Source organism: Penicillium manginii (genome assembly GCF_028828005.1).
Source record: "Penicillium manginii strain IBT 31320 chromosome Unknown utg000008l:1.0-3226943.0:1.0-3228205.0, whole genome shotgun sequence".
Classification (NCBI taxonomy): domain Eukaryota; kingdom Fungi; phylum Ascomycota; class Eurotiomycetes; order Eurotiales; family Aspergillaceae; genus Penicillium; species Penicillium manginii.
The window spans coordinates 643,261-668,454 of record NW_026643109.1 but is presented as its reverse complement, the minus strand read 5'-3'; the positions used below and the strand labels follow the sequence as shown (position 1 = coordinate 668,454).

Genomic DNA, 25,194 nt, shown 5'->3' with positions numbered 1-25,194 from the left:
CTCGGCGAATCTCACGTTAACGATTTACCTTTTTATCTGCTGCACTGGTTTTCTTTGCTTTACTTCACGTTACTTCACTTGACGGTCTCTCTCTCTCTCTCTTTGTTCAGGCGTTCGGATACTCGGTCTTGGTCTCGGTCTCGGTCTCCGTTCTTTTTCTGGCTTGTGTACATGGCATTCATTCTTGTTTTCGCGGGGAGACGACTTGCATTCCAAAAAGGTTCGGGTTCTGTGTTCTTTTTGTTTCTGGGTTGTTCATTGGGAAGATCAGTCGATCAATTCGGAACACATTTATGTTTGTTGGGTTTATCACACGCTCTCTGTTTCTCTCTTCTTGCTTATGATTCGGCTTAATCGGCATGTCTTTTATGTTTAGGGATATATTGCTCTGGCTGCTCAATTTCAAGTGTATCTACTGTTTTCACGTGGGATGTCACTGGTAGTTACTCCGTACTAGTTACGAGTACTAATAGCAACTACAACTACCGGCTATGTGCAATTCCCGTCCAATAGAGTGTCCAGTTCCTAGGTACTAACCTTGAAGGTAACCTATTCCCCCGAGGCTATTCACTCGATGGGCCTTCCCGTCCGGCCTGTTCCGCAATAATGGGGAGCTCTGACATCAGTCCCGCATCAGCCCGTTGTGAACCCGGGGGAATTCGGACAAGTATAGAGAATGGGAGAAGATGTAGACTTGAATGAGGGGATACTTGCAATTAAACGGAGATTTTGGTGTCCGACAAAGTATCTTTTTCCGTGGATACTACCCCATCTGTTAACTAATCACTACCTTAAGGTACTCTACTCTACCTACTCACCGGATTGCCCCACCAACACCCAAAAGTGCCCCTCCAACGCGACTCACCGTCGCCCTGTTTGAGATCCTCCTTCTTTTACTTCTCCCCCGCTCCCCGCTCTCTTCCTTCTGGCTTCTCTTTTGCTTCGCCTCTTACGTCCATCAATGTTCGTTATCCATACCCTACCCCTACCCCTCCCCATCCAATATCCCCCTGCAGCTGTCATAGATTTGGCATTAACATTGACATCATAGACTCTCCAAAATGTCTCTCTCTAGCAAGCTCCCCATCACCGATGTCGACCTCAAGGGCAAGCGTGTCCTGATCCGAGTATGTTCAATTCTTCTCCAGCTGTACCCCATACATATACCTATCCATCTCCAATTCAATTGCTAATTGCTTTCTCACAGGTCGACTTCAACGTCCCCCTCAACGACAACAAGGAGATCACCAACAACCAGCGCATTGTCGGTGCTCTGCCCACCATCAAGTACGCCATTGAGAATGGCGCCAAGGCCGTTGTCCTGATGTCCCACCTCGGCCGTCCCGACGGCAAGGTCAACCCCAAGTACAGCCTGAAGCCCGTCGTCGCCGAGCTCGAGAAGCTGCTGGGCAAGACCGTCCTCTTCACCGAGGACTGCGTCGGTGCTAAGACCGAGGAGACCGTCAACAACGCCACCGACGGCCAGATCGTTCTCCTGGAGAACCTGCGCTTCCACGCCGAGGAGGAAGGCAGCTCCAAGGACGCCGAGGGCAAGAAGGTCAAGGCCGACGCCGCCGCCGTCGCCGACTTCCGCAAGGGCCTGACTGCCCTGGGTGACGTCTACGTCAACGATGCCTTCGGTACCGCCCACCGTGCCCACAGCTCCATGGTCGGCGTCGACCTGCCCCAAAAGGCCGCCGGTTTCCTCGTCAAGAAGGAGCTGGAGTACTTCGCCAAGGCCCTGGAGAACCCCCAGCGCCCCTTCCTCGCCATCCTCGGTGGCTCCAAGGTCTCCGACAAGATCCAGCTGATCGATAACCTCCTCCCCAAGGTCGACAGCCTGATCATCACCGGCGGCATGGCTTTCACCTTCAAGAAGACTCTTGAGAACGTCAAGATCGGCTCCTCCCTCTTCGACGAGGCTGGCAGCAAGATCGTCGGTGACATCGTCGAGAAGGCCAAGAAGAACAATGTCGAGATCATCCTCCCCGTCGACTATGTCACTGCCGACAAGTTCTCCCCAGACGCCAAGGTCGGCGCCGCCACCGACGAGACCGGTATCCCCGACGGCTCCCTGGGTCTGGACGTTGGTCCCAAGACCCAGGAGTCCTACAAGAAGGCCATTGCCGCTTCCAAGACCATCCTCTGGAACGGTCCCGCCGGTGTCTTCGAGTTCAAGGCCTTCGAGGCCGGCACCGTTGCTACTCTGAACGCGGCCGTCGATGCTGTCAAGAACGGCGCTACCGTCATCGTCGGCGGTGGTGACACTGCCACCGCGGCTGCCAAGTTCGGCGCTGAGGACAAGCTCTCTCACGTCTCCACTGGTGGTGGTGCTTCTCTCGAGCTCCTCGAGGGCAAGGACCTGCCCGGTGTCTCTGCTCTGTCGAGTAAGTAAATGGATGGTAGAGGGGAATGAATGACTGGGCGAGTCAAAAGTACACATAATATAATGTTCTTTGGCTGCCCTTCCCCCGAACCTTTTGGATTTACATTTTCACGAATCTGTAATGTACACAGCCAATATCCTTGTTTTTCCCCCCCTTTTTTTCCTATCCTATCTTCAATTTTCTCCTTTAAAAGAATACAAAAATGTTTAAAAATGTTTCAGAGCCCTTTCATTTTGATTACTCTACTCCGTCTTTGCGAGCGTTCATGCCTATGTTTATGCCGACGCCAATACGGAATTCCGAGTCATTTTACTAACTATAGGCTTCCATGTGATCAGATACGAGACCAAAGCTTTAAGGTTCCAGCAGGGGTGTGACTCGTAGGCCGGGGTAGGTATCATTACTAGTAGTCGTACCACGTGGGCAACGTACCTGGTAACCCATCCTCAGATATTTAACAGAGAAATTGGATCTACACGATTAAGCCTGTTGAAGTAAGAAAAGGATATGTATCATGGACCACAATTCGCATTTATGGCGCGAGGAAGTCCTTAATGGTTCATTAATCCAGAATCACTAGTGCTAGTGCTAGTTCGGTAGGACCAGCTTGGTTCGATTCCCTTTCCATCGCGACCTAAACCAAGAGTTTCGATCGTGGTCTGTGTAGCTAGCTACCCAGAACCAACCAAATCGGGGTATAGAAGGTAGCTAAACCCGACATATAAGATGGTGTAGGGACCGTAGGAGAGAACTAGATTTGGCTGGACTTGGCGGCGGATCGATTAAATTTGGAATTGAACTAGGACTGGAACGTGCTCGAGAGTGGCATCTGCCATACCGGGAGGTGTCGGTGGAAGTGGAAGTAGAAGTGGAAGTGTGAGTGACCGTATCCCGGCTATTCAAAATGGGGTATAGAAGAGTGGGTATGTGGTAGAGTTGTTGTTTGGCGTGGCGTGGTTTAGATGATGGAGATGCAAGGTGGTGGCCGGATCAAGGATCGTGGTGTGGCTTCATGGTCGGAGCTTGTTTTGTTCGTGCGGGGGTGGTTTAGGATGAAGCTTCGACTTTCTTGAGTTCCTCCCTGTTGACGGATGGTATGAGTAAGGTTCGGGACCGATAGATGGATTTTGAAGGACCTACTTCAGCTGCTTTGAGAAATCCTCGGCCGCATCATCGTCATCCCAGCTCTCCTCCCAGAGGTGCTCGTTGGTACCATTTGCCGATCCGGAGGGTTGCTCTGCTTCTTCCTGGGGCCAGTCTGGGGTTGTCAGCTAGGGGCTTTTTGCGAGTGTCTGTGCGAGTGGGCTGCTGGGCTGCTTATTGTCGAATGGAAAGGAGGGGTCGGTGAGAGCTGAAGATTGAGCGGAGTTGGCATACCTTCAACAGGGAAGTCCTCAAACTCGTCATCCTCCTCTAGGACCTGGGGCTTTTGTTGCTGGGGTTGATCGGACTCGACCTTGTTCTGGGCGGTAGTAGTGTTTGACATTGTGATGGATGTGGTGGGGAGAGTTGTGTGTGGTGGTGTGGTAGCGGAGGAGAGAGAGAGAGAGAGAGAGCTGTCGGAGCGGAGAGAAGTCTTAGTCAGATGACCAATGATGTATTGTTGATCGATAACAACAGTTGGGCAATAAGGTAGACAGAGTACTTTAAGGTATACTAGAATTATTGTGATAAAAGAATAAAATTCAAAGGTAGTATAAATGCTAGTATATTAGACTATTACTATACTACATATACTGTACCTAAGTAATACATAGTACTATTTATCCCCCCCCCCCCCATTTGTGAATCTCCGGCCCCTCCGGAAGGCTTATGCGCCTCATCGGACCCCGTGAGGTCCGGTTTTTGACCCCACGGTGAGATTCCTTTCTCTCTCGCATATTTGAGTCTTGGGCCCATTATTCTATTTGACCCTCTTCATCCCTTTCATGCTTGTCCCTGCCCTCCCCCGTTCTCGGAAATCCCCTGTCCGCACACGCACATGTACCTGCACATGGGCCCGTTGACATTCTTCCCGATCCGTCTGCTCCTCGGGCCTTGAGCCTGTGTTCTTCTCCGTTCTCTGTGTCTTCCACAGGATTGATCCCCTCCCCACTCCCTCGACGCCTTTCCATTCTTTCAGGTACAGGTACACCGGTGTACAATGCTGCGCGTCGGCTCGTGGTTGTACGGCAAGAAGCCCGCCAATGCCTCGACCCAGTCGCTGGACTCGTTGACCGAGTTGAAGGACTGTAAGTAATTTAACGGTCTTCAGAGCCTCGTTGCGATCCGTGCACCCCGGGTCTCCCCCCCGATACTCCAGATTTACCATGTGCTGACCAGAACAGTGGATGAGGCGATGAAAGGTACACACCACAACACTCCGCCACCATTCCAGTATTGTACTCTTCGACTAACCTCCCGTTTGGCATTGCCTATCTATAGCCGCCACAAACATCCTTAATGACGACGTCGACGCTGCTGAGAATGGCCTCGCCGAAGGCACCTCCACCTTTCACAATGTGCGTGGGATCCGGGCTGCTGCAGATGACGTAGTGGCCCTGCAAGAGTGATACAAGATACATCTGGAACGGGGCTGACAATATACGAGTAGTTGGGTAAAGGTGTGGTCGCCTTTGTCCGGGCCACTCTAGGCTTTGAGCAGGAGATTATGCGACAAGGTAGGCACATTCAAATCCCCGGCCGATTGTCTCTCGCCACTACGGCCTCTAACAAACAACAGCATCTGATCGCCTATACGAGGCGGAAACATCAGCCGCCAGTGAACAATATCGGGCACAACACAATTCCAATGCCCCAAATGCGTTTCGTTCGGAGATTTATACCCCCGGCACTGAATATGCGTTGTGTCAAGCCATTGCCCAACTCATGGGTGCTGTGGTGGGTGTGCTCAATGAAAGTCTGACAGAAAGTATCAAGGCTTTCTATCGCCTACGAAAGGCATACATTGCTCTAGACGCAATTTTGAAAATGGAAGAGAAGTTCATGGACCTGAAGGATCCCAGCCGTGTTCTTCTCCCCAGTGCCAGTGACGTTACCAAGGGAATTAGTGCACATGCCAAGGTATCGAATAGTTCCGCTTCCTCAATCAAGGGTGCCTCCGCCAGCGCAAGTGCAACACCATCAGATGAGAAAGACTTGTCGCAATCGCTGTCTAGCTTGACTGTCACCCCGGAACCCGCTTCAAATAACTCGCCTCGCTCTGCTACCCCGAATGGCTCGAAGATTATCAATCACGATCCGGACTCCGACATTTTCCAAAATGAAATCGATATCTTCGTGCACTCCGGTGCCAACTTCTGTTTCGGCATCCTCCTCTTGCTCATCTCCATGGTTCCCCCGGCATTCAGCAAGCTGCTGTCTATCATCGGATTCCACGGCGACAAGCAGCGTGGCTTGCGCATGCTTTGGCAGGCGAGTAAGTTCCACAACCTAATTGGTGGCATGGCTGCTCTCGCATTGCTCGGATACTATAATGGATTCGTGCGCTACTGTGATATCATGCCTGACCCAACTCCCGGTGAGGACGACGTCGAGGGAATTCCACAAGAGAGATTGACGGCCCTGCTGGCCGAGATGCGCACGCGGTTCCCGAACAGTCAGCTCTGGTTGCTGGAGGAGTCCCGAATGATTGGTGCCAATAAAGACCTTGTGGGCGCACAGAAGCTGCTGAATGGGAAGAATAAGAGTCCACTTCAGCAGGTAGAAGCTCTGCGGGTCTTTGAGAAAAGTTTGAATGCCTTATTCCTTCATGATTACGAGGTGTGCTCTCAGGCATTTATCGAGGTAAGACCTGTTCTTTTTCCTGCTTCTGGCAGAATCAATTGATGTATAAACCACGATCAGCAAGCTAACATGTCTATCTTTCTTCCTTCCTCTAGTGTGTTGATCTGAACTCCTGGTCGCGGTCACTTTATTACTACATCGCAGGATCCTGCCATGTTGCACTTTACCGTGAGAACATCGATGACCCGAAAAAGGCAGAGTTCCACGCAAACCAAGCGACCGAGTATCTCCGTGAGGCTCCCTCCCACGCCGGGAAAAAGCGCTTCATGGCCCGCCAGCTACCATTCGACGTCTTCGTCACTCGCAAGATCGCCAAGTGGGAAGCGCGAGCCAAGGAGTGGAAAGTACAATTAGTCGACGCGATCGGCGTGGACCCTATCGAGGAAATGATCTTTTTCTGGAACGGACACAGCCGCATGACGTGCTCGCAGCTCGAAGAATCCCTCACTCGCCTCGCATGGTGCGAGAGCGAGGAAAACAAGACATGGTCGCGTGAGGGAACGGAGGAGAAGGTGATCCTAGAGTTGCTACGGGCTGCGGTGTTCCGGTCCCTGCGCGACCATGAGAAGGCAAAACACATTATCAAGACACGCGTGCTGGTCCACGATAAGTCTCTCTTTAAGGGCCACTTGAAAGACGACTGGGTCCACCCTGTTGCGCACTTTGAGATGGCGGCCAACCTTTGGATGGAGCGCCCGACCTACCAAGAGCTGCATGGTCCAGTAACGAGAGATCAGGAACTGTCAGATAAAGACTCGGCTGATGTCGAGGATTCGAAGAAGCAGCCAAATGAGAGACAGCTGGTCAAGGAGTGTAAGACCTACTTGGACCAGGCGGCCAAGTGGGAGAGCTACGAGCTTGATGCTCGAATCGGACTCAAGGTGACGGCTGCTATGGAGGCAGTGCATAAATGGGAGAACATGCACCCAGTCTCGGAGTAGTCACCTTGTTCTGATCTTCATTTCGTTCTCGATCTATCATCTTCTGTCCATATAGCTGCCCTTTCCCCCCCATCTCTCCCGATGTATCATTAGAATCTTGGAAGTTCAATTCTCGTAGACAATAGAGTGCATATCATGTGATCACGCAATACACTTTACTTTTTGCAGAAAACATTGCAATTTCCCCGTAATGCTTCGCCCTCCAATTTCTTATGCCATTGGCTGTCAATGATCCATTGGATTCTCAGATGGGTCTCTATCAGTTCCCACTGCGCTCCGCTCCACCCACCTCTGGCACCTCGGAGTTGAGGCGTTACTTCTCGCCCCTATCTCCGAGCTGGTGCTGATTCTCTAAAGCCGATTGCATCGCCGACATCCCACCTTTCAATATCCAAACCTCTGAGCAACTGAAAACCATCAGACAGCAAGGCTACCACAAAGATGCCAATCATTGTCATCCTATGTCCGCCACGCCAGGGTCGGATCAAACCCGATCGAGAACCCCGAGCTTCACCATGCCCCACCACCGGCTAACACGGCTCTGGCTCTGCTCGGCGTCGGACGTCCGACAGCTTGAATAAAAGAGCTATCGGCCCTAACCGATAGTCAAGAAGAATAAAAGTGAATGCGAATAATCAATCCATTTGCAACCTTCTTGAAACCTCAGATGCCTGAGTGTCATAACAACATAAAAAACGACCAACAAGCCCGCATACTCTCGGCGATTTTCCCAGAAAGCCGAAGCGGATGACGTATAACGGTTTCTGGCAATAACTTTTTCCACTCGGCGCATCACGACCAAAGGCCGAATTTTTATGCGCGTCTAGCAATTGACATTGACGATTCGGGGTCTTCGATTTGACTTTGACTCATTTTTTTGAAAATTTCCCTTCCCTCCTTCCCCTAGGCTCTTCGCACAGAGCGATAATCCGATCCTAAGCCCTACAGATTGATTGCCTTGCGCCGCGCGCGCGGATCGGAACCATGGCCGAACGAACAGAGCACGATCTCCACTCCTCCACCTCCGACGACGATATCGAGTCGCGCGACAGCCACAGCGACACCCGCAGCCACCGTGCCGATAACGTGCCGGGCACGATAGCTCCACTGGCGAAGCAAAGCACCGCTGCCTCGGGATTATCGGTCTTTGAACAGCGCGCGCAATCTACGATATCGCGCATCCGAAGTCGGGAACCGGGTCAGACGGCTACATTCAATCACCCGCTCACGCATACCAAGACGAGCCAGGATGTCATTGTTGATTTTGAGGGTCCTGATGATCCCTATCGGCCTTTGAATTGGAGTTTTACCAAGAAGGCCGTGACAACGGTGCTGTATGGATTGACTACGATGGGTGAGTTGGCTTCCATACCCCACCTACCCTACCCCTCGTGAATGCGGGGAAGCCAAAGATGATCCGGTGGCTAATACGGGTGTGATTTATAGGTGCGACGTGGGCAAGTTCTATCTATTCGACTGGTCAATCGCAGATTAGTGAGGAGTTTGGGGTCTCGTTGGAGGTGTCTACACTTGGTACTTCGTTGTTGCTGTTTGGCTTGGGTCTTGGACCTTTGCTCTGGGCGCCTCTATCCGAAGTATTTGGTCGCAAGCCCGCAGTCCTTGCTCCTTATTTTATTGCGGCGATTATGTCCTTTGGGACCGCTACCGCGAAAGATCTTCAGACGATTATGATAACTCGTTTTTTTACTGGTTTCTTCGGCGCCGCTCCGGTCACTAATACCGGTGGAGTGTTAGGTGATATATGGTCGCCGGAGGAGCGCGGCGCTGCTATTGTGGGTTATGCGATGGCCGTTGTTGGTGGGCCTGTTTTGGGTCCTATTGTCGGTGGTGCCATTACCCAAAGCTATCTGCACTGGCGGTGGACTGAATATGTAAGTTTTACTCAAATTCAACTCTTTAGGGGGGTATCGGACAAGCAACTAACATATTCCCAGCTTACTGGAATTATGATGATGTTCTTCCTGGTGCTAGATTTAATATTCATCGACGAAAGCTATCCGCCAGTGCTATTAGTCTACAAGGCCCGACGCCTTCGCTTCGAAAGCGGCAACTGGGCTCTCCACGCCCGTCACGAAGAGTGGGACGTCACCTTTAAGGAACTTGGCAATAAATATCTCATCCGACCTTTTCAACTTCTCGCAACCCCGATTTGCTTCTTGGTCGCCCTCTACGCCTCCTTCGTATACGGAATCCTCTACCTCAGTCTTGCAGCCTTCCCAATCGTCTTCCAAGAGGTGCGCGGCTGGAACCAAGTCGTCGGTGCTCTCCCTTTCCTGGCCTACCTAGTCGGCATTTTTTTCGGCGCAGCAATCAACCTCTTCAACCAACGCTTCTACATAAAACGTTTCAAAGCAAACAACAACCGCGCAGTGCCCGAGGCCCGCCTTCCGCCCATGATGCTTGGCTCGGTAATGTTCGCCGCAGGCATGTTTGTCTTTGGCTGGACAAGCCCAGCCCACATCCACTGGATCGGCCCGATCATCGGGGCTGTCATGATGGGCTTCGGCTTCTTCACCATCTTCCAAGCAGCGCTGAATTATCTCATTGATACATTCCAAAATGTTGCTGCTTCGGCTGTCGCAGCGAATACCTTCCTCCGCTCGGTATTTGCTGGCGCGTTCCCGCTTTTCACGACGGCCATGTTTCATAATATGGGCGTGCCGTGGGCTGCTAGTGTTCTTGGTTTTATTTCTGTTGCTCTCATTCCGATCCCATATCTGTTCTACATTTATGGAAAGAGGATACGGGCGAGAGGAAAGTGGTCTGCTGGTTCTCTTTAAGCGATACTGTTTCGAAAAAAGGTTTGCTTGAATTATGCTGCATTTAACCTGTTCGGCTCAAAAGTTGTGCATACATTTTTTTCCGAGTTGTTGATATGGGCTGTTATTGTTTTGATATTCATATTTGCATATTATAGATACCCTCTACGCTATATCTACCGGTCTTGTCTAGCATTACAGGTTCATTACTTGGTCTATTACACATCATCTTAAATTTCAGTCTCTTCCTTCTGAAAATAATACAAATACCCTCTAAAAGTCACATGCACCCTTTTCATTTCTACGCTGACCGACCCCTTAACTCATTGAACCTTTTGAAATAATATATTTTTTTCAACCTGACACCTGCCCTTTTAAAAAAACATCCATTCTCTAAACCGAGCTCGCTCCATCCATCCCTTCACAACCAAATCGCCGTCGTCGAAAGAAACACTTAGTCTCAAACAAAGGAATCTCAAAAGGAAAAGTATCCTGGCACAGTCCGTGTGCTAGTAGATAGAACCCAGCTGTCGCCGATATGAAACCAAAAGCACCAGCCACCTTAGTGATATCGTCACCTAATTCCATCCTGAGATCCGCTTTCATGAAATGGGCAGTACAGTTGAAGATGTAGCATAGCTCCAAGGCGGCGTAAACGATAATGTTCGGGACGTTTCTATGCAATTTTTCAGCATTTTCGCGATATGTCTTCCGTGTATACCTGATGCATATATTCACGTACTTACGTCGGTAGAGAAGCTAGCAGGAAAAAGAAATTCAAAAAGCACCAAACTTTGGCCGCATTCATTAGTCCAGGTTCGGGTCTGCAACTTGAACGTTGGGAAGGGGCATCCTGACTTAGCTGGTAGAACGCGAATGCGTTGTAGTACTCGGCTGTTTTCCCACCGTAGGAATCTATAACACCTAACGAGGGTGCTAGCAAGACTCCATATCCGCCGTAATATAATCCTGATTTTATTGTAAGCTGGTATCAGCACCAATCCGGAGTACTAACTAGTTATTACTAGTAGCTAAATTATTGCGTGGTTTATGGCTTACCAAAAGCAGCGAGTACCGTATAGGCAAATGTGTTCCCTTTAACCATCTCCCACTGCGCGGATATAAGAAGACCTACTCCGGCGAGGAAACAAAGGTTCGAAATGAATATTGTCTGGTTTTCGACTCCTCGGAAGCCCATCATGGAAAGAGAAAGGGTCATTAGGGTTGTTGCGAAGCCACCGAATCCTAGGGGACTCTTAGACAGTTTAGTCAGAGTCCGAAAACAGTACTAGTACGAAGTTGATAAAATCTGCAAAGTTCCCAGAACATTATTCGAAGACTCACAGGGTTGGCAAGATTAGCATCGATTGTCATTGGAGAGTGACAGTCCTTGGATGGTGAAGAATGAAGTGTTCTCATATCAGGCCCTGCTGAATAGCCTGGTCTCTTTGGTCAGAACGTCAAGATACTTTTGAGAATTTTAGGTCAGCTTGCGGAGTATAAGTGAAGATGTGCCGGGTGATATATAACCATGAAAAGGCGATTTCGTCTCCCGGACCGGTGGCGCTGAGAAAATTTATCATTCGAAGACCACCCACAATAACTTCCTATTCTAGCTACGATGGATTACCAATTAGTCGCACGATATGAAGATTTTATTCCGCCTTTGTGGTATGACTATGCATAACCGAAGTGGATCTACCTTCCGGTCGTCGATCCGTACCACCGGGAGAACTCCGGGATTAAGCATAACCTACTTTAACTTCCTGATACAGCGATGAAAGCTTACCAATCGCGGAGGGGACGATGAAAGTTTCAAGCCTTGCAGCAGCTGCAAAAAAAATCTGTAGCCAATAATATCCCTGCAAAAATGTTAAAAGAAATGCTATCGCCATGCCCTTCTTCCCCACATGAGATAACTTCCTAAACGGGTAAGTATGTTTTTCGCCGTGATTGGCCAGTTGTCAAATTTCTTTGAAATCCGAGAAATTTCCGACAAGGCACGCTGAAGGTACGTGATTGCATGTATACTGTGAATGGTTGGGATGGGAGAATTTCAATTCTATCTTTTCATGTAAGCCAAAAAAAAAGCATTGACGCTTGCGCTCTATATAGTAGTTCGATTTAGTATTTAAAGCAGTCCCCGCCATCGATTTTAGTATCCAGAAAATAACCTTGGAAATCTAAGAGACTCACAAGAATCTCACTCAAGCAAGTGACTCAAACATCAAACACTTCTCACCATATTTTTCAAGTCCACCCCGATCCCCATCATCAACATGTGCCAAAACGAAGTTGAAGCCAATGGCTGGACCAGCATGCCCGCCAATGCAGGCGCTATCTTCGGAAGCAAGCCTTTCATCAATCAGCCTGGTCATCTGTCTCTTGAAGACATCAAATTCCCATTTGATGAGCCATCGGTCGCAAGGACTCTGCTCTACGCAAAGAAAACCTTGCATCCCGAAACTTTCAATCATTCAATGAGGGTTTACTTCTATGGTAAGACCAGCTATCCCACCCCACAATTCCTGCTCGGGTTGAGCAAAATCCAAGATCTAGATTTAACCTGAACAGGAATGGCAATTTCCAAGCAACAATTCCCAAAGCAATTCGCGAGCCTCAATCCAGCCACTTGGGCTCTGACATGTCTCCTTCACGATCTCGGTACCGCCGAAGAAAGCCTCACGGCAACCCGAATGTCCTTCGACATCTACGGCGGCATCAAGGCTATCGATGTCTTGAAGGGCCATGGCGCGACTACAGACCAAGCCGAAGCAGCCGCCGAGGCAATCATCCGACACGAAGACATGGGGGTCGACGGTACGATCACTTATTTCGGCCAACTCATCCAGTTAGCAACGACCTACGACAATACCGGTTTCCATCCGCATGTGAAGGATTTCGGTGAATTGATCCACGAAGCGACCCGCACGGAGATCAATGAGGCTTATCCGCGCATCCAGTGGTGCCAGTTCTTTGCTGGTGTTATTCGCAAGGAGGAGGCTATCAAGCCCTGGTGCCATTCGACTCATCTTGTCAACTTTGATCAGGAGATTGAGGCTAACACTCTGATGAAGCAATGGGAGTGAGAAAGCAAGGCATGACTCACATATTTACCAATCCACTTCTAAGCGGTTGGTGTCTACAGTGACTTAACTGAGGGAGTTGATGGAAAGAGGGGGGTGGGGGGGTATGAGACAAAACACTGCAAAAAAATTGATCATCATTTGTGTATGACTATCTTCCATGGCTAGCGACAAGGCGACCTCTGAAGGAAATTCAGGGCCTTTTCCCAATAAAACATCCGCTGGGACATCTCCAGTGACGACCAAATTTAGAGTCTCGGTGATTTCCAACTTGAAGTTGACTCTTCACAAGATGTAACTGGGTCGAATGGAGAATATAACTTGAACTAGTTAATAGTTAGTTAATCAGTACCCACCCAGGTAGGTAAGGGTGACTTCTAGTATGTCCGGGCAACGGAGCCCCAAGTCTGATACACTTATCGGAGCCAACTAATTCCATTTACTCTCCTCGCCATTCAAGAATCGAATGCCATGGGAACCTATGGCAAACATGATGATCGGGTATTTCCCTACTCGCTCGGTCGGTTGTGGAGACAAAATTAATCGTCCAATAATTAATTTCCCGACGGGTATTTGCAGCGGGGTATTTCTCACTGGTCGGACTTAAAGCGATGGCCAGCACAGGATACTTGTATTCTACAGCCCGAGACTGTCCTGTCGGATAGGTGGAAGAACGGCCAAGATACATGGAATATTTCAAGCATCCGGCTATTTAGCCTATTTCAAAGCAGAAATCATCAGAGCCTACTTTCTAGACGATCCGACAGTCTATCATTTCACACTCCAAACAACATAACACCAAAATGAGCCTCTCTCAAATTCTCCCTCCCATCATTCTTGGGGGTGCCGGCTTTAGCCACCAAGTCCATCGGAATCCCAATTCAGTTCAAGCTCTCCAGGTCTTGAAGCGTGCATTTCAGTTGGGGTTGCGAGCCATTGATACCTCGGCATACTATCACCCATCTGAAATCCTATTAGGAGAAGCACTCTCGCATCCCGACATTACCAACCACTACACTCGCGACCAATACTTTCTGATGACCAAAGTCGGACGCATCACAGCCGACAAATTTGATTACTCTCCTGTCTGGATCCGACAGTCAGTACTGCGTTCTTTAGAGCGCCTGCGCACTCAGTACCTCGATGTTGTATTCTGTCACGATGTTGAATTTGTTCCCGAAGATGAAATCCTCGAAGCTGTTGGTGTCTTATTCAAATTGGCCGAGGAAGGACACATTAGATATGTTGGGATATCAGGCTACCGTATTGATATCCTCGGTCGCGTCGCTCAGCGAGTACAACAAGAATATTGTCGACCCCTTGACATCATACAGAATTGGGCGCAGTTGACCTTGCAAAATGACACGCTGGCCGAAGTCGGCCTCGGGGTATTCAAGGAAGCTGGCGTCTCCTGTGTTTGCAGCTCTAGTCCCCTGGCTATCGGTCTTCTTCGAGCAAATGGCGTGCCGGTGGGGGACCTGGGAGACTTTCATCCTGCGCCTCGAGGGTTACGATTAGCGGCGAAGGAAGCGGCCGATTATGTTGCATCTCACGGGGAAGATCTGGCAGCATTGGCACTGCGATATTCAATCCGTCGCGCTCAATCTTTATCCACCCCAGATTTTAGAGTGACGACAATTATGGGGATCACAACTGTTTCTGAACTGCAGGAAAATCTTGCGACGGCCGGACTTGTTCTTCAAGTGTCAGACCAGCTACGTTGGCTATGGAACGCAGACTCTGAGCCTCGAGTGGAGGCTGGACCATTTAAAACGAATAAAGACGAAGAATTAATTCAAGCAGTGAAGAGTATTTTGGGTGAATGGTATGGTTACTGTTTTCCCAGTCCAGGAGACGGATGGGATGTGTCGAGGAAGAAGCCGAAGACTGTTAATACCTTGAGACTATGATGGAATTTGAGAGACGGTCGCTTTTATAGAATACTAGATCAACTTTGAAATTATTTACTTTCCCTGAATTCTTTGGCATTACTTGTCTACTTCAAGATTATGCTTTGAAGGCGCTGCTGTGCCGAAACGCAGGGACCCGCCGTCTTTCATCGTTGTAACACCCCACAGCATCCCCCGCATTTCCCTCCACATCCATCCACATCTCCTATTTCCAAGGCTGTTTCCGTGAATTTGAAATATCGGGCGCCAGTATGCCCCGTCGAAGCCAGTCTCGGGTCCTGCGAGCCTGCGATGCATGTACTCGTTCGAAGCAACGGTGTGACGGCCAAAGACCGTGGTGAGTGCCATTTCAAAACACCACAGCTTGAAGCTAATATCTTGTCCCCAAGCCGTCGTTGTGCAGGTACTCTAGAAGCTCTTCATAAACCACCAATTTTCAGTCTACCATCTTCTTACATCTTTAGTAGAGCGCCACGACGCGTGTCACTATTTCAAAACTGTTCACAAGCGCGGCCGACGACCGCGCTCGAGCTCAATTCTCAATTTCAGTTACCAGGACGTTGGCTCTTCCAACCAAGAATCTCTTCAAGATTTGACTACAAGTCCAACTAGTGCAGACTTATTAGCGAGTAGCACATCGTTGCAGGATGTTTCAGATGTCGCAGGCTCAGAAGAACGCCCAGTCTCCGAATCAAGCCCCCATGCCGACGATGCCACGCAACCTGAAAGCTCAGTTAACGCAGAATTTGGAACGATACCTCAAGTCAATTTACCATCAAAAAGCACATTCGATGGTATCCTTTCAGCCCCATTAAGCGACACTAGATTCAAAGCTAATGAGGCCACATTTGCATCCGGGCAGGTCAGTATTCACCAAGCGGTCCACTTCACAGAACACATTTAAGTAATTTGTTGTCGGTTAGACGCCAATTGACACAGAATTCCCAATTCCCGCCACTCGGCAGCCATTATATGAGGTTGTTCCAAGCTTACTCTCTGCCGGATTTTCGATGCGAAAGCCATATCGCTGCCTTGAGCCCATCTTGCTATCCCTGGAAGGTATTTTGTCGCCCGATGAAGCATCCGAAATGCTTGAAATATACTTCAATGACGGGGGCAGTTCCCCCTTCAAGTCCACGTCGCCTTATATGCTTGTCCATGTCTTGCATCCATCATCTGTGCTTCATCCTACAGACCCCCGTCCAACATCCCCAGCACTCATTGCTGTGATACTGTTTTCTGTTGCACAAACTGCGGATATGAAATTGTTTGATGCCCCTGGAATGCGTGAACGTACAATTATGGGCCTTTATCACCTTTCGCTTGATTTGCTTCAATCAGAAGATCCGGATAATTATTTCAGAACCTCCGGTATGTTTTTCTTTGGAAAGATAATGGGCAACCTATGCGTTTGATCTGACTATTCTAGATGGCTGGCAGTTCCATCCTCATCCGAACAGTATTCCTCCCAGTATAGATCGGCAACCATCCGGGAAAACAATACTACCAAAGCAGCTTGGTTCAACAGATACTATCCTCGCAGTCGTCATCTTAACTATAACAATATCCGGTGGTCATTATAAAGCAGACTCTCTCAAATGGATAGACAAGCTCTTTCGATTAGTTAGGGCGAGTGGACTGAGTCTAGAAGATCAAGACATTGATCTAGGCCCTGTCTTCTGCGGACTATACAACGGTGACGATACTTTCCGACGATGGATGATAGCAAAAGAAGAGCGCAGGCGGCTCTTTTGGTTTATCTACTGTCTCGATAGACATATTGCGCTTTCTTTCAATATGCGATTGAGCATCCCCGAAGGCACATTCTGTGTTCGAGTACCATTGCCTGAAAATATATGGCAGTCTTTGGAGACCATTGATCTATCTAATATTCAGACCTCACCAATCGGCCCGCCTATTCAAATTTCCGGTTGTGGGTTCTTTGAATACTTCCTACCCCTGGTTACCATTTTAGGCCACATAATCGACTTGCATCACTATTGCAGTCACCCCATTCTTGGTTCGATAGCCCCACACGATGCTATTCGTCGGGTTGAATCTATGATTTCCAAGCGCGAGCAGGAGCTGGTAGAGCTGGAGAGGCAATTTGACGCAATGCTCTCTGAAGAAATATGTGCCACGCCATTTACAGGTCAAACCACCGGGTCCTCTTCACACAGCACAGAAGGCTACGGAACGCCCAGCAAGGGTGCCCCTTCGGAGACAATATTTCCTTTGGTCAAGGCATACAGTACCTATCTGTTGCATGTCTTTTACATACTTCTTCATGGAAAATGGGATCCTATATTGATGATTGAAGACAATGACGACTGGATCACCTCAGAAAGATTTTTGACATGTGCCTCCCATGCCCTGAGCGCGACGGAGGTGATCTCACAAATACTGACCCTTGATCCTGAAATGACTTTCATGCCCTATCTTTTTGGGATTTATCTTCTTCAGGGCAGTTTCATTCTTCTTCTATTCGTGGACCGTATGCCAGAGCTTGGCCCGAACAGCTCTGTGGAAGAAGTCTGCGAGACCATCATTCGCGCACACGAAGTCAGCATTGTCACTCTGGACACAACTTTTCAGGTACTGTCAATACAAATCCCTATCACCCTGGTCATTCGTTACAGGGCTCATGCTTTTACAGAAAAATTTCCGTAAAGTATTCCGATCCATGCTATACGATGCCCAGCAAGTTGGTCCCCACTCCTGGGATGAACACAAAGCACGACGGAGAGAGCTATTATCTTTGTACCGTTGGACACCAACGGCGCATGGGCTCGCATATTGAGCAGCACGTGGCGCGGAGTCATATTTTCAAGGTTTGCAATGGATCATATACAAAAAATATATACAAGGATGTACATGGTTCAGACAGAGATAAGAGATGTGGGAGAGAGGATTATAAAAATAAAAATATATAAAAAAGATAATTGGCCCGAGCCCGGGATCGAACCGGGGACCTCGCGCAGTCAATGCTTTGGGTGAACCCTAAGCGCGAATCATACCACTAGACCACCCGGGCAATTGATATATTATTAATCAATCTGAAGTATTATAGTCCAATGGCTTCCTGAATATGAATTATGCTGAGTAGTGTTCCAAGGTTGTTGCCATTGCCACAAGATCAGTATAGAACGTTCTTCGTTCTATAAACTAGGAGTAGACTATATAGACATTCTCTCTCTTATTTTCCTGATTGCCGGTCAAGTGTCGATTTTTATCCCTTTCACGTTGACCATTCTCAATGGCTTCATTCTCCCGCTGACAGTGGCCTCCTCCACAACGCCTTCATTGTCCCAAGAAAATGCCACACTGCCCCCGCCGCGTAATTTAAGTCCACGAACCGAGCCACCACTCCATGAAGAGGGAATCGCAGGGCCTAGGAGCACTTCGTGAACGCTATCATCGTCATGATACTGAGGCAGATCGCGAATCAAGATAGCAGTCACTGCAGCGACGAACCCAAAATTAGCATCGATCTGGAATGGCGCATTATGTCCTGAGTACTGCGACAACCCATTTCCAGCCATATTCTCCGAAATGCTGAATCGCAACTCGAAATTTGCTCGCTCTGTGTTGTTGAGGTGTGCCCAGCATGCCGATCGCCACACTTTGGCCCATCCTGGATTATCTTCGCTGTTCTTTCCAGTTCCGCGAGACCACAACATTGTCTCGACAGCTTTCGTCACTTGGGTATCACCTAATCCCGAGACACTGTATCCGGGATACCAGCCTGTGAGACCACTCAAATGACGATGCGTATCGTTTTGGGTATCGATATCGCGCTTCCATTCCTGCAACTGTCCCCAAGACCCGATGTGAATCCCTCTGTCTAGGTGCGCCAGTGCTTTCTTCACGCTTTTATTGAATTCATCATCATCATCATTGCTAACAGACCATGTGGCAATTATTCTATCAAACAGCTCAAAAATCTGCTGCTGATGATTAGAGCATCCGAATGTTGTCGGTCCATGTTCGGGAGAATTGCACGGGTTGACGACCAACGTGCTGTCATTGAAATATCGATCTTCTTGAAGTTGCGATAACCAAAACTGCGCTGTACCTTTAAGCAATGGGTACCCTTGTCTTTGATACCATTCCGTGTCGCCTGAATATTCCAACCAATTTGGAATATGTAGAGCCATCCAAGTACCCGCAAGAGGGTAGTCTGCCCAGGTGGCTTCATTCTTCATTCCAGTGTAGCCAAAAATGTTTATTTCGTCATGTATCGCCCATGAACCATTAACTGCGCCATACAGCAGCCGCGCAGTCTCTTGGCCATACGGAACCCACGTCTGCTCGATGAAATCCCACAGTGGTTTTTGTAGAGCTCCAAGACCGACTTGCGGTGCTGCCCAGTAATTCATTTGCAGATTGATATTTGCATGATAGTCAGCACTCCATGCCGGGCTCTGCAGTTCTGCCCATTTCCCTTGGAGATTAGCAGGTAACGAGTTCTCTCGGGATGAAGAAATCAGGAGATAACGCCCGTAGTCGACAAAAAGTGACTCCAAGAAGGGATTCCCTTCAGCAGTGTCATAATCAGAGAGCAATGTGGCCGTTTCGACACTGTCAGAGTTGGCGGAATCTTTCAACACAAGCTCAAAGGATTCAAAGAGACTTTTGTAGTCTTTGGTGTGTCTTTTCAGAATTTCTTCGTATGACTTTGATGCAGCAGTCAAAACTGTTTTTTTCACTGCTGGGGCTGGGTCAACTCCGATAAAAGAATAGCCCGCTGCTTTGTTCCCATGCTTCGCGTCGTAGTTTGTACCAGCCCCGAATACAATAGTAACTTCGGTATGACTAGACTTGGCTGGCAGTACCAATTGGTTTCCATTGCAAATCAAAGCCGTGGGACGAGTTGATTGGGCTACCCCAATGAACTGCATACCCGGTTGTGCAAGATGGCCTGATATCTCTAGTCGGCCACGGTCGCAAGTCGTGTTCAGAAGTTTTATGTCGAGAAAATTATTGTGTAATCCAAAAGAAATACGCGGTAGTGGCATATTAGATGAGATACTGTAGGCGCAAACATCGTCTGGCTGAGAACACAGGGTAGAACTGTGATATTTTTGACCGCCACTCGTAAAGTTCACGGAATGGACTCCAGAGGCCAGGTCCAGGCCTCGAAAATAGGAAGAAAATGTGTTGATCCCATCTATATCGATGGTCAAGTTTGCCAGAGGTGTGTATGTTCCGTATGAAGAAATCGGGCTAAGAAGTCCATCGACGTTCCCCTCTCCATTGCGAAAGATTTGTTCGCGGATTCCAGTCAAGAAATGAGATCGGTCGTCGGGAGGATTGCCACCAGAGTAGCTTGCGTTTTCAAATGGCCCGCCTGCCCAAAGACTATCTAAATTAATAGTTACAAATTCTGATCCAGGACTCCCAGCAGGCATGAAACCTAAGCGACCATTGCCCAAGGGGTATGTCTGCCGCATAATATCGGACGCATTGGCTGGCGAGCTCGACCATAGCCACTTAGCAGTAGCCTGGCTCGTGAAGAGGAACAAAACCGCGAGCAGAGTCATTTTTGATTAATGGCAAATGGAAACTAAATTGATGCGGGGGCAAGAGATTTTGTAAGTAGCATCGAGCGGAGGCCGATCGGAAAAATACAACCCTATGCTGCAGGTCAATAAATCCTCGGTGGTGATTCACCCGCGATCATCCCCAGTCTTACTGGCCGGTACATTAAATTTGATTAAGCGGGTAATTATGACACTAACGTGTAGTCATTAATAAGAAAATGAGAAAGAAATGACAATGAAGTCGAGGCGAAAGAAGTCATTCGGGTTTAATTCCGATTTCCTAGAAAACAGTAACATGCCTTGGAATTCAGAATCCATCTCTGGCAAAACCAATACAAAATCAAGGTCTTAATCAAGATTGACCGGAAAAGAGTTATTCCTTTCTGTTTTGCCATAGTTGATACATCGCATCAATGTGCTGCTTGTAGGAATCCTCCACCTTTTGTCTGATGATTGTCATTTTCAAAGTTCGTTGGAAGGGCAAGGACGGATCAGACAACATGACTGTATCTCGTGGTATATGAATCTCCTGGTGACCTTTTTCATTGAGAGATAATATCATCGTGTCATATATCTCATCAATAAATTTTTCGCCATCTTGAATTTCGTTGTGATCTTTAGGCTCCACAATGATGTAGGGCACATCACGTCCCTCCCCACCCATGACCACCGAGTTGACTTGGCTGTGCATATTTATGGCACTCTCGATGTGTGTCGCATGGAATTTGGCAAGCCAGGATAGCTTTACCAAATCGCCCGTGCGTCCACGGAAAATCCACCTAGTAGAGCCGTAACTGTCAACAACCGGTGAATAAATCTCGGATGATGGGATAGTGTCGAGATCGGGAAAGACGTAGAACCCTCCCTGGAAGACATCATGCTCTGGTGTACGGTCAACCTGTAACTCATACAAGTCATCGGAAATATGCTCGAATCTGGGCCCGGACTCGGGAATAAACTCGAAGCTATTCCACATTTTCACATCGGGGGATTCAAAAGACGGCTGCGGTCCACGCTCGGTAGATCCAATCACCGGGAATAAGTGAGTATGCTTTGCTAGGTCTTCGCCAATTGCACTATCCAGCCCTGCTCCTAGCCAGCAGACGTAATCAAGGCTCTTCAAGAAATCAAAGGCAGACTTATCGTTATAAAAGTCTTCAATGAGAGATGGAGGTGTCACAATACTCCTGGCTCCTGTATGCTGGCAAATTCTAATGACAGACTCACGATCCAGAGGTGATTTCATGTCAGGAGGTAGAAGCACTGTAATCATACCAACAAAGGCTGCTGCATTCAGAGTGAAAGCAAACCCACCCAGCCATTGAGGAGCGCAGGTCGTCAGGGTCAACGAGTTCTCATAATGGTGATAGGTAACTTTAGGAGATAAGTGTCTTTCGTATAATAGACTCCAGTCAAAAACCGACATGAAGCCATTGCGAAGGTAAATGGGCTTTGGGGTACCTAGTTTGGAGATAGGTAAGTTGGCAAGTTGATCTTTTTTCCTTCCTATTTTTGATCTTGTGCTTACCAGTTGTGCCAGATGTGTGAATAATGCAAACTGTCTCATTTTTTGCTTGTTCCCAAGATTCATTGTAATTGTACTGGATATCGCAACTGTTGGTTTGCTCCAGGATATCTTCCAGTGATGGAATCTTCAGGGTGGTTTGGCCTTTCGGGGGAACGCCTTGATCGTCTGGTGAAACCCAAATTTCGCACTTTATCTCATCGAGTATCTTGAGCATACCATCTGGAGTAATCCGACCATCTGGGATAAAAACCTTCAATCATATATTTAAGCCAAATTTTCTCGTAAATAGGCGTCTTTAGAGAAGGAAACACTTACCGTTCTTTTTGATTTCGCCGCCGCTACCATCATGATATAGTATCTTGCGTCATTTGGGCCTTGGTAAGTGATCGTTTGTCGACCCGTGCTCTGTCTAGGAATATTTTCGTCCAGGAAATGGGCCATCTTGTTTATTGAATTGGCACATTGCTTCCATGTAATAGGCTTGTAGCCTCCTTCGTGCTCCCAAGAAGATGAGTTCGCATACAGAAGCCATGGGGCGTCGGGAATTGTCTTTGCCTTCGTCTCAATGACATTAGCAACCAGTCTTGGCTTGCTATTCATCTTGCGGGCTTTCAGTCTTGCAATTGATCTTTATTTGCGTTTATGTCTCAAATTTGAGATTATATAAATGAAAGACCTAGCAAAGAAATTTCAAGTCAAGAGTCCTTTATCTTATATCACCCGGAGCAGCCCCTTTCCGCAACAAGCGGGGTAGCCCTATGGTAAGTCAGCTTATTAAACGTGCCAGAACCGCTCATCAGTGTAAGACTCACAATTTTTCACATGATGAGAAACACCTTCGTCAGTTATGACAGGCTAAATAGCTTGCTGTGTCCCATAAGCTCCACGGATCGTCGCTCCGCCGGCGGCCTAACACCTCAGCCCCCCCCAACTGTTTTTAAGGCCCCCCCGCGCGTCCTGTGCTTATTGCGGGTCTTTCATTTGGAGTAGCCTTTGCGATCAGGTCGATATCTTATCAGTAATTGGGGGGAAATAAGAGTGCGAAAAGGAAATGCGACTTTTCTATCTTTTATCTGAATCATGAAGATCTGGTTGCAATTAACATTTGCTATAATTAACGAACAAATCCTATGTTCCGTCATGAATATCTGCCAGAATCGAGAAGATCAAAGTACAACAGACTCTCCCATTCTATCATTGGGGCCGATCCCTTTCCTTCGCACCGCCAAAATACCAATAGCTAGTCCCAGGCCAGCTATACCAGTAGAGCACCAGAGACCTGTAGCATACTGTTGGGCGATGTCATGTCCCTTTTCGATATCCACGGTTTGAGTTGTCGCTGCAGAAATAGCCAGGGCAACTCCAGAGCCTATTTGGAACGCCGTATTAAGCTAGAAGAAACGCGTGAGTAATTCTTTTTTTGACATGCTTCGGAAATAACTGAATTAGACTCACCATTCCCCCGCACAAACTTTTAACATCGACCGGGACACTAGTCAGAATCGTCGTGCTAGTGGTAACGAAAATGAGCGACACCGCGGTGATGCTGATTAGAGATGTCGCAAGAGTATTGACCCAACTATAACTAATTATAAGCATGTTTCCCTGCAGCCGTTATTTAACGCGTAACGTACAAATCGGTCGACGAGGTCGCGGTCAATGCACTCGGTACGGGAGCCAATACTGTAAGTATCAGACCCGCGATGAGACAGTATTTGCCATTTGTATATTCGAGTATCTTCCCCGTTCCCATGGAAGCAATGAAACCAATGGCACCCATCGGGAGAAATCGAATGGCGGTATCACCTGCAGAAAGACCGTCCACTTTCTGTGCCATAAGCACAATGTAGTAGATAACATTCTGATAGCTGCCATAGCAGGCTAGATGGATTATTAGTAAAACAGACACGTAGAATCATTCAATTAAGACAGCGAGTAACATACTGAAACCTGCAATCCACAGACCGGCAAAATTTCTGATCTTCCACAGCGAGAGGGGCATGAGCGGATTGCTGACATACTTTTCCAGCAGGGTGAAAGAAACCAAGATGGCGACCGATAATACCAAGAGGACAATGATAAATGGTGACCCCCATCCATAAACACCCCCACTGGAAAGCACAAACTGCAGTAAAATAAGACCAGTCGTGGAAAGAAATGCCCCGAGATAATCCATTTTGGGCTTTTTCTCATCGGCACCGGGATCTTTGGGCAGAACAATCATTCCCAGAGTACCAAGTGCACCGGTTATTATGACAATGAGATAAAATATGTACCTCCACCCCAATGAAGAGGTCAGAAACCCACCAAGGATAAGACCGGCGCAGAATCCCAATGTCCCAGAGGCGGCGTAAATTGAAAGCCCGCGAGTCCGATCCACGCCTGTGAAATAGGAGCTAATAATTCCAATCGCAGATGGAACTGTCATTGCCGCTCCGACTCCCTGGATTCCACGGAAAATTGTGATTTGTATGAAAGATTGGCCGAGTCCGACCGCAAGAGTCCACAGGCTCAACCAAAAGAGGCCCAGACAGAGGATTTTTTTCCGTCCAAATCTGCCAGGTAGAAATTAGTATCAGAATAAGGATAGCTACGGGAGTAAGTTCATACCGATCAGATAAGGATCCAGCCAGTAATAGAAGGCCTCCAAACGATAGGGTGTACGCAGATATCATCCATTGTAAATCGGTATTGGAAACTTTGAACTCCTCCTGGATTGACGCCAGTGCCATGTTTGAGCTAGTCATGAAAACATTGTCAAGGAACTGCGAGCCTGAAGTGACAAGCAGAATCAATGATCCGCGCCAACTCCTTAGGCAACCGAACTCTTGAGGGAGTTTTTTCAAGACTATGCTTTTCTCAGTATCGCTTGGAGAGACCAGCTCATTTGACGGTGTCTTCGATAGGGATAATTCGGGGACAGTCAGAGTGGGGGGGTTCGGCTGGTTTGGAAGGCCGATGCCTTGGGTCACTGCCCTTCTCGCTGTAAGAGGACTGGTGGCCACGGAGTCGGTTGATCCAATCGGAGAGAGCCATTGGAAATTGTGAAATGACAATATAAGCGGGATATCATGTAATTTTATGTTCTAGTTATCTCGTCGACTGAGTTCTTCATTGGATTTATTTCCCGAAAATATGTCCTTGCCACCTAGGTATTAGAAGGGGAGCCTTAGCAGGTACTATATACTGGAAGCTCCTTCTAAAGTAGCTATCCCCTGCTTGACACGCACGTA

The 25,194-nt window shown here is 48.2% G+C and overlaps 11 protein-coding genes across 11 annotated transcripts; 6 read left to right on the top strand and 5 right to left on the bottom strand.

Moving 5' to 3' along the window:
- Positions 1-1,061: 1,061 nt before the first annotated feature.
- Positions 1,062-2,395, top strand: pgkA (phosphoglycerate kinase pgkA; the record flags this gene model as incomplete). The annotated part of the gene is made up of 2 exons (XM_057107543.1): positions 1,062-1,127; positions 1,208-2,395. 2 exons carry the CDS (start codon positions 1,062-1,064, stop codon positions 2,393-2,395), a joined length of 1,254 nt encoding a protein of 417 aa, XP_056954921.1.
- A 1,128-nt stretch (positions 2,396-3,523) lies between these two features.
- N7533_010892 (proteasome regulatory particle lid subunit SEM1) lies at positions 3,524-3,873 on the bottom strand (the record flags this gene model as incomplete). Its single annotated transcript, XM_057107542.1, has 2 exons — positions 3,524-3,645; positions 3,765-3,873. The coding sequence occupies 2 exons, from the start codon at positions 3,871-3,873 to the stop codon at positions 3,524-3,526; spliced, it is 231 nt and encodes a 76-aa protein (XP_056954920.1).
- Positions 3,874-4,530: 657 nt separating this feature from the next.
- On the top strand, positions 4,531-7,114 carry N7533_010891 (TTC39/IML2 family protein; the record flags this gene model as incomplete). Its single annotated transcript, XM_057107541.1, has 6 exons — positions 4,531-4,618; positions 4,715-4,732; positions 4,812-4,888; positions 4,981-5,047; positions 5,110-6,173; positions 6,269-7,114. 6 exons carry the CDS (start codon positions 4,531-4,533, stop codon positions 7,112-7,114), a joined length of 2,160 nt encoding a protein of 719 aa, XP_056954919.1.
- A 984-nt stretch (positions 7,115-8,098) lies between these two features.
- N7533_010890 (MFS transporter) lies at positions 8,099-9,915 on the top strand (the record flags this gene model as incomplete). The annotated part of the gene is made up of 3 exons (XM_057107540.1): positions 8,099-8,468; positions 8,561-9,006; positions 9,070-9,915. 3 exons carry the CDS (start codon positions 8,099-8,101, stop codon positions 9,913-9,915), a joined length of 1,662 nt encoding a protein of 553 aa, XP_056954918.1.
- Positions 9,916-10,287: 372 nt separating this feature from the next.
- Positions 10,288-11,268, bottom strand: N7533_010889 (uncharacterized protein; the record flags this gene model as incomplete). The annotated part of the gene is made up of 4 exons (XM_057107539.1): positions 10,288-10,570; positions 10,641-10,863; positions 10,954-11,182; positions 11,239-11,268. 4 exons carry the CDS (start codon positions 11,266-11,268, stop codon positions 10,288-10,290), a joined length of 765 nt encoding a protein of 254 aa, XP_056954917.1.
- A 905-nt stretch (positions 11,269-12,173) lies between these two features.
- N7533_010888 (uncharacterized protein) lies at positions 12,174-12,983 on the top strand (the record flags this gene model as incomplete). Its single annotated transcript, XM_057107538.1, has 2 exons — positions 12,174-12,393; positions 12,469-12,983. 2 exons carry the CDS (start codon positions 12,174-12,176, stop codon positions 12,981-12,983), a joined length of 735 nt encoding a protein of 244 aa, XP_056954916.1.
- Positions 12,984-13,783: 800 nt separating this feature from the next.
- N7533_010887 (uncharacterized protein) lies at positions 13,784-14,890 on the top strand (the record flags this gene model as incomplete). The annotated part of the gene is made up of 1 exon (XM_057107537.1): positions 13,784-14,890. The coding sequence occupies one exon, from the start codon at positions 13,784-13,786 to the stop codon at positions 14,888-14,890; it is 1,107 nt and encodes a 368-aa protein (XP_056954915.1).
- A 291-nt stretch (positions 14,891-15,181) lies between these two features.
- Positions 15,182-17,690, top strand: N7533_010886 (fungal specific transcription factor domain-containing protein; the record flags this gene model as incomplete). The annotated part of the gene is made up of 5 exons (XM_057107536.1): positions 15,182-15,227; positions 15,358-15,752; positions 15,814-16,261; positions 16,320-17,485; positions 17,547-17,690. The coding sequence occupies 5 exons, from the start codon at positions 15,182-15,184 to the stop codon at positions 17,688-17,690; spliced, it is 2,199 nt and encodes a 732-aa protein (XP_056954914.1).
- Positions 17,691-18,105: 415 nt separating this feature from the next.
- N7533_010885 (glycoside hydrolase family 95 protein) lies at positions 18,106-20,433 on the bottom strand (the record flags this gene model as incomplete). Its single annotated transcript, XM_057107535.1, has 1 exon — positions 18,106-20,433. The coding sequence occupies one exon, from the start codon at positions 20,431-20,433 to the stop codon at positions 18,106-18,108; it is 2,328 nt and encodes a 775-aa protein (XP_056954913.1).
- Positions 20,434-20,806: 373 nt separating this feature from the next.
- Positions 20,807-22,561, bottom strand: N7533_010884 (NRPS-like enzyme; the record flags this gene model as incomplete). Its single annotated transcript, XM_057107534.1, has 3 exons — positions 20,807-21,894; positions 21,962-22,211; positions 22,277-22,561. The coding sequence occupies 3 exons, from the start codon at positions 22,559-22,561 to the stop codon at positions 20,807-20,809; spliced, it is 1,623 nt and encodes a 540-aa protein (XP_056954912.1).
- A 566-nt stretch (positions 22,562-23,127) lies between these two features.
- On the bottom strand, positions 23,128-24,942 carry N7533_010883 (MFS transporter; the record flags this gene model as incomplete). Its single annotated transcript, XM_057107533.1, has 5 exons — positions 23,128-23,352; positions 23,417-23,540; positions 23,596-23,842; positions 23,906-24,516; positions 24,572-24,942. Coding segments are annotated over 5 exons (1,578 nt in total), but the record flags the coding sequence as incomplete, so codon positions are not given.
- Positions 24,943-25,194: the final 252 nt, after the last annotated feature.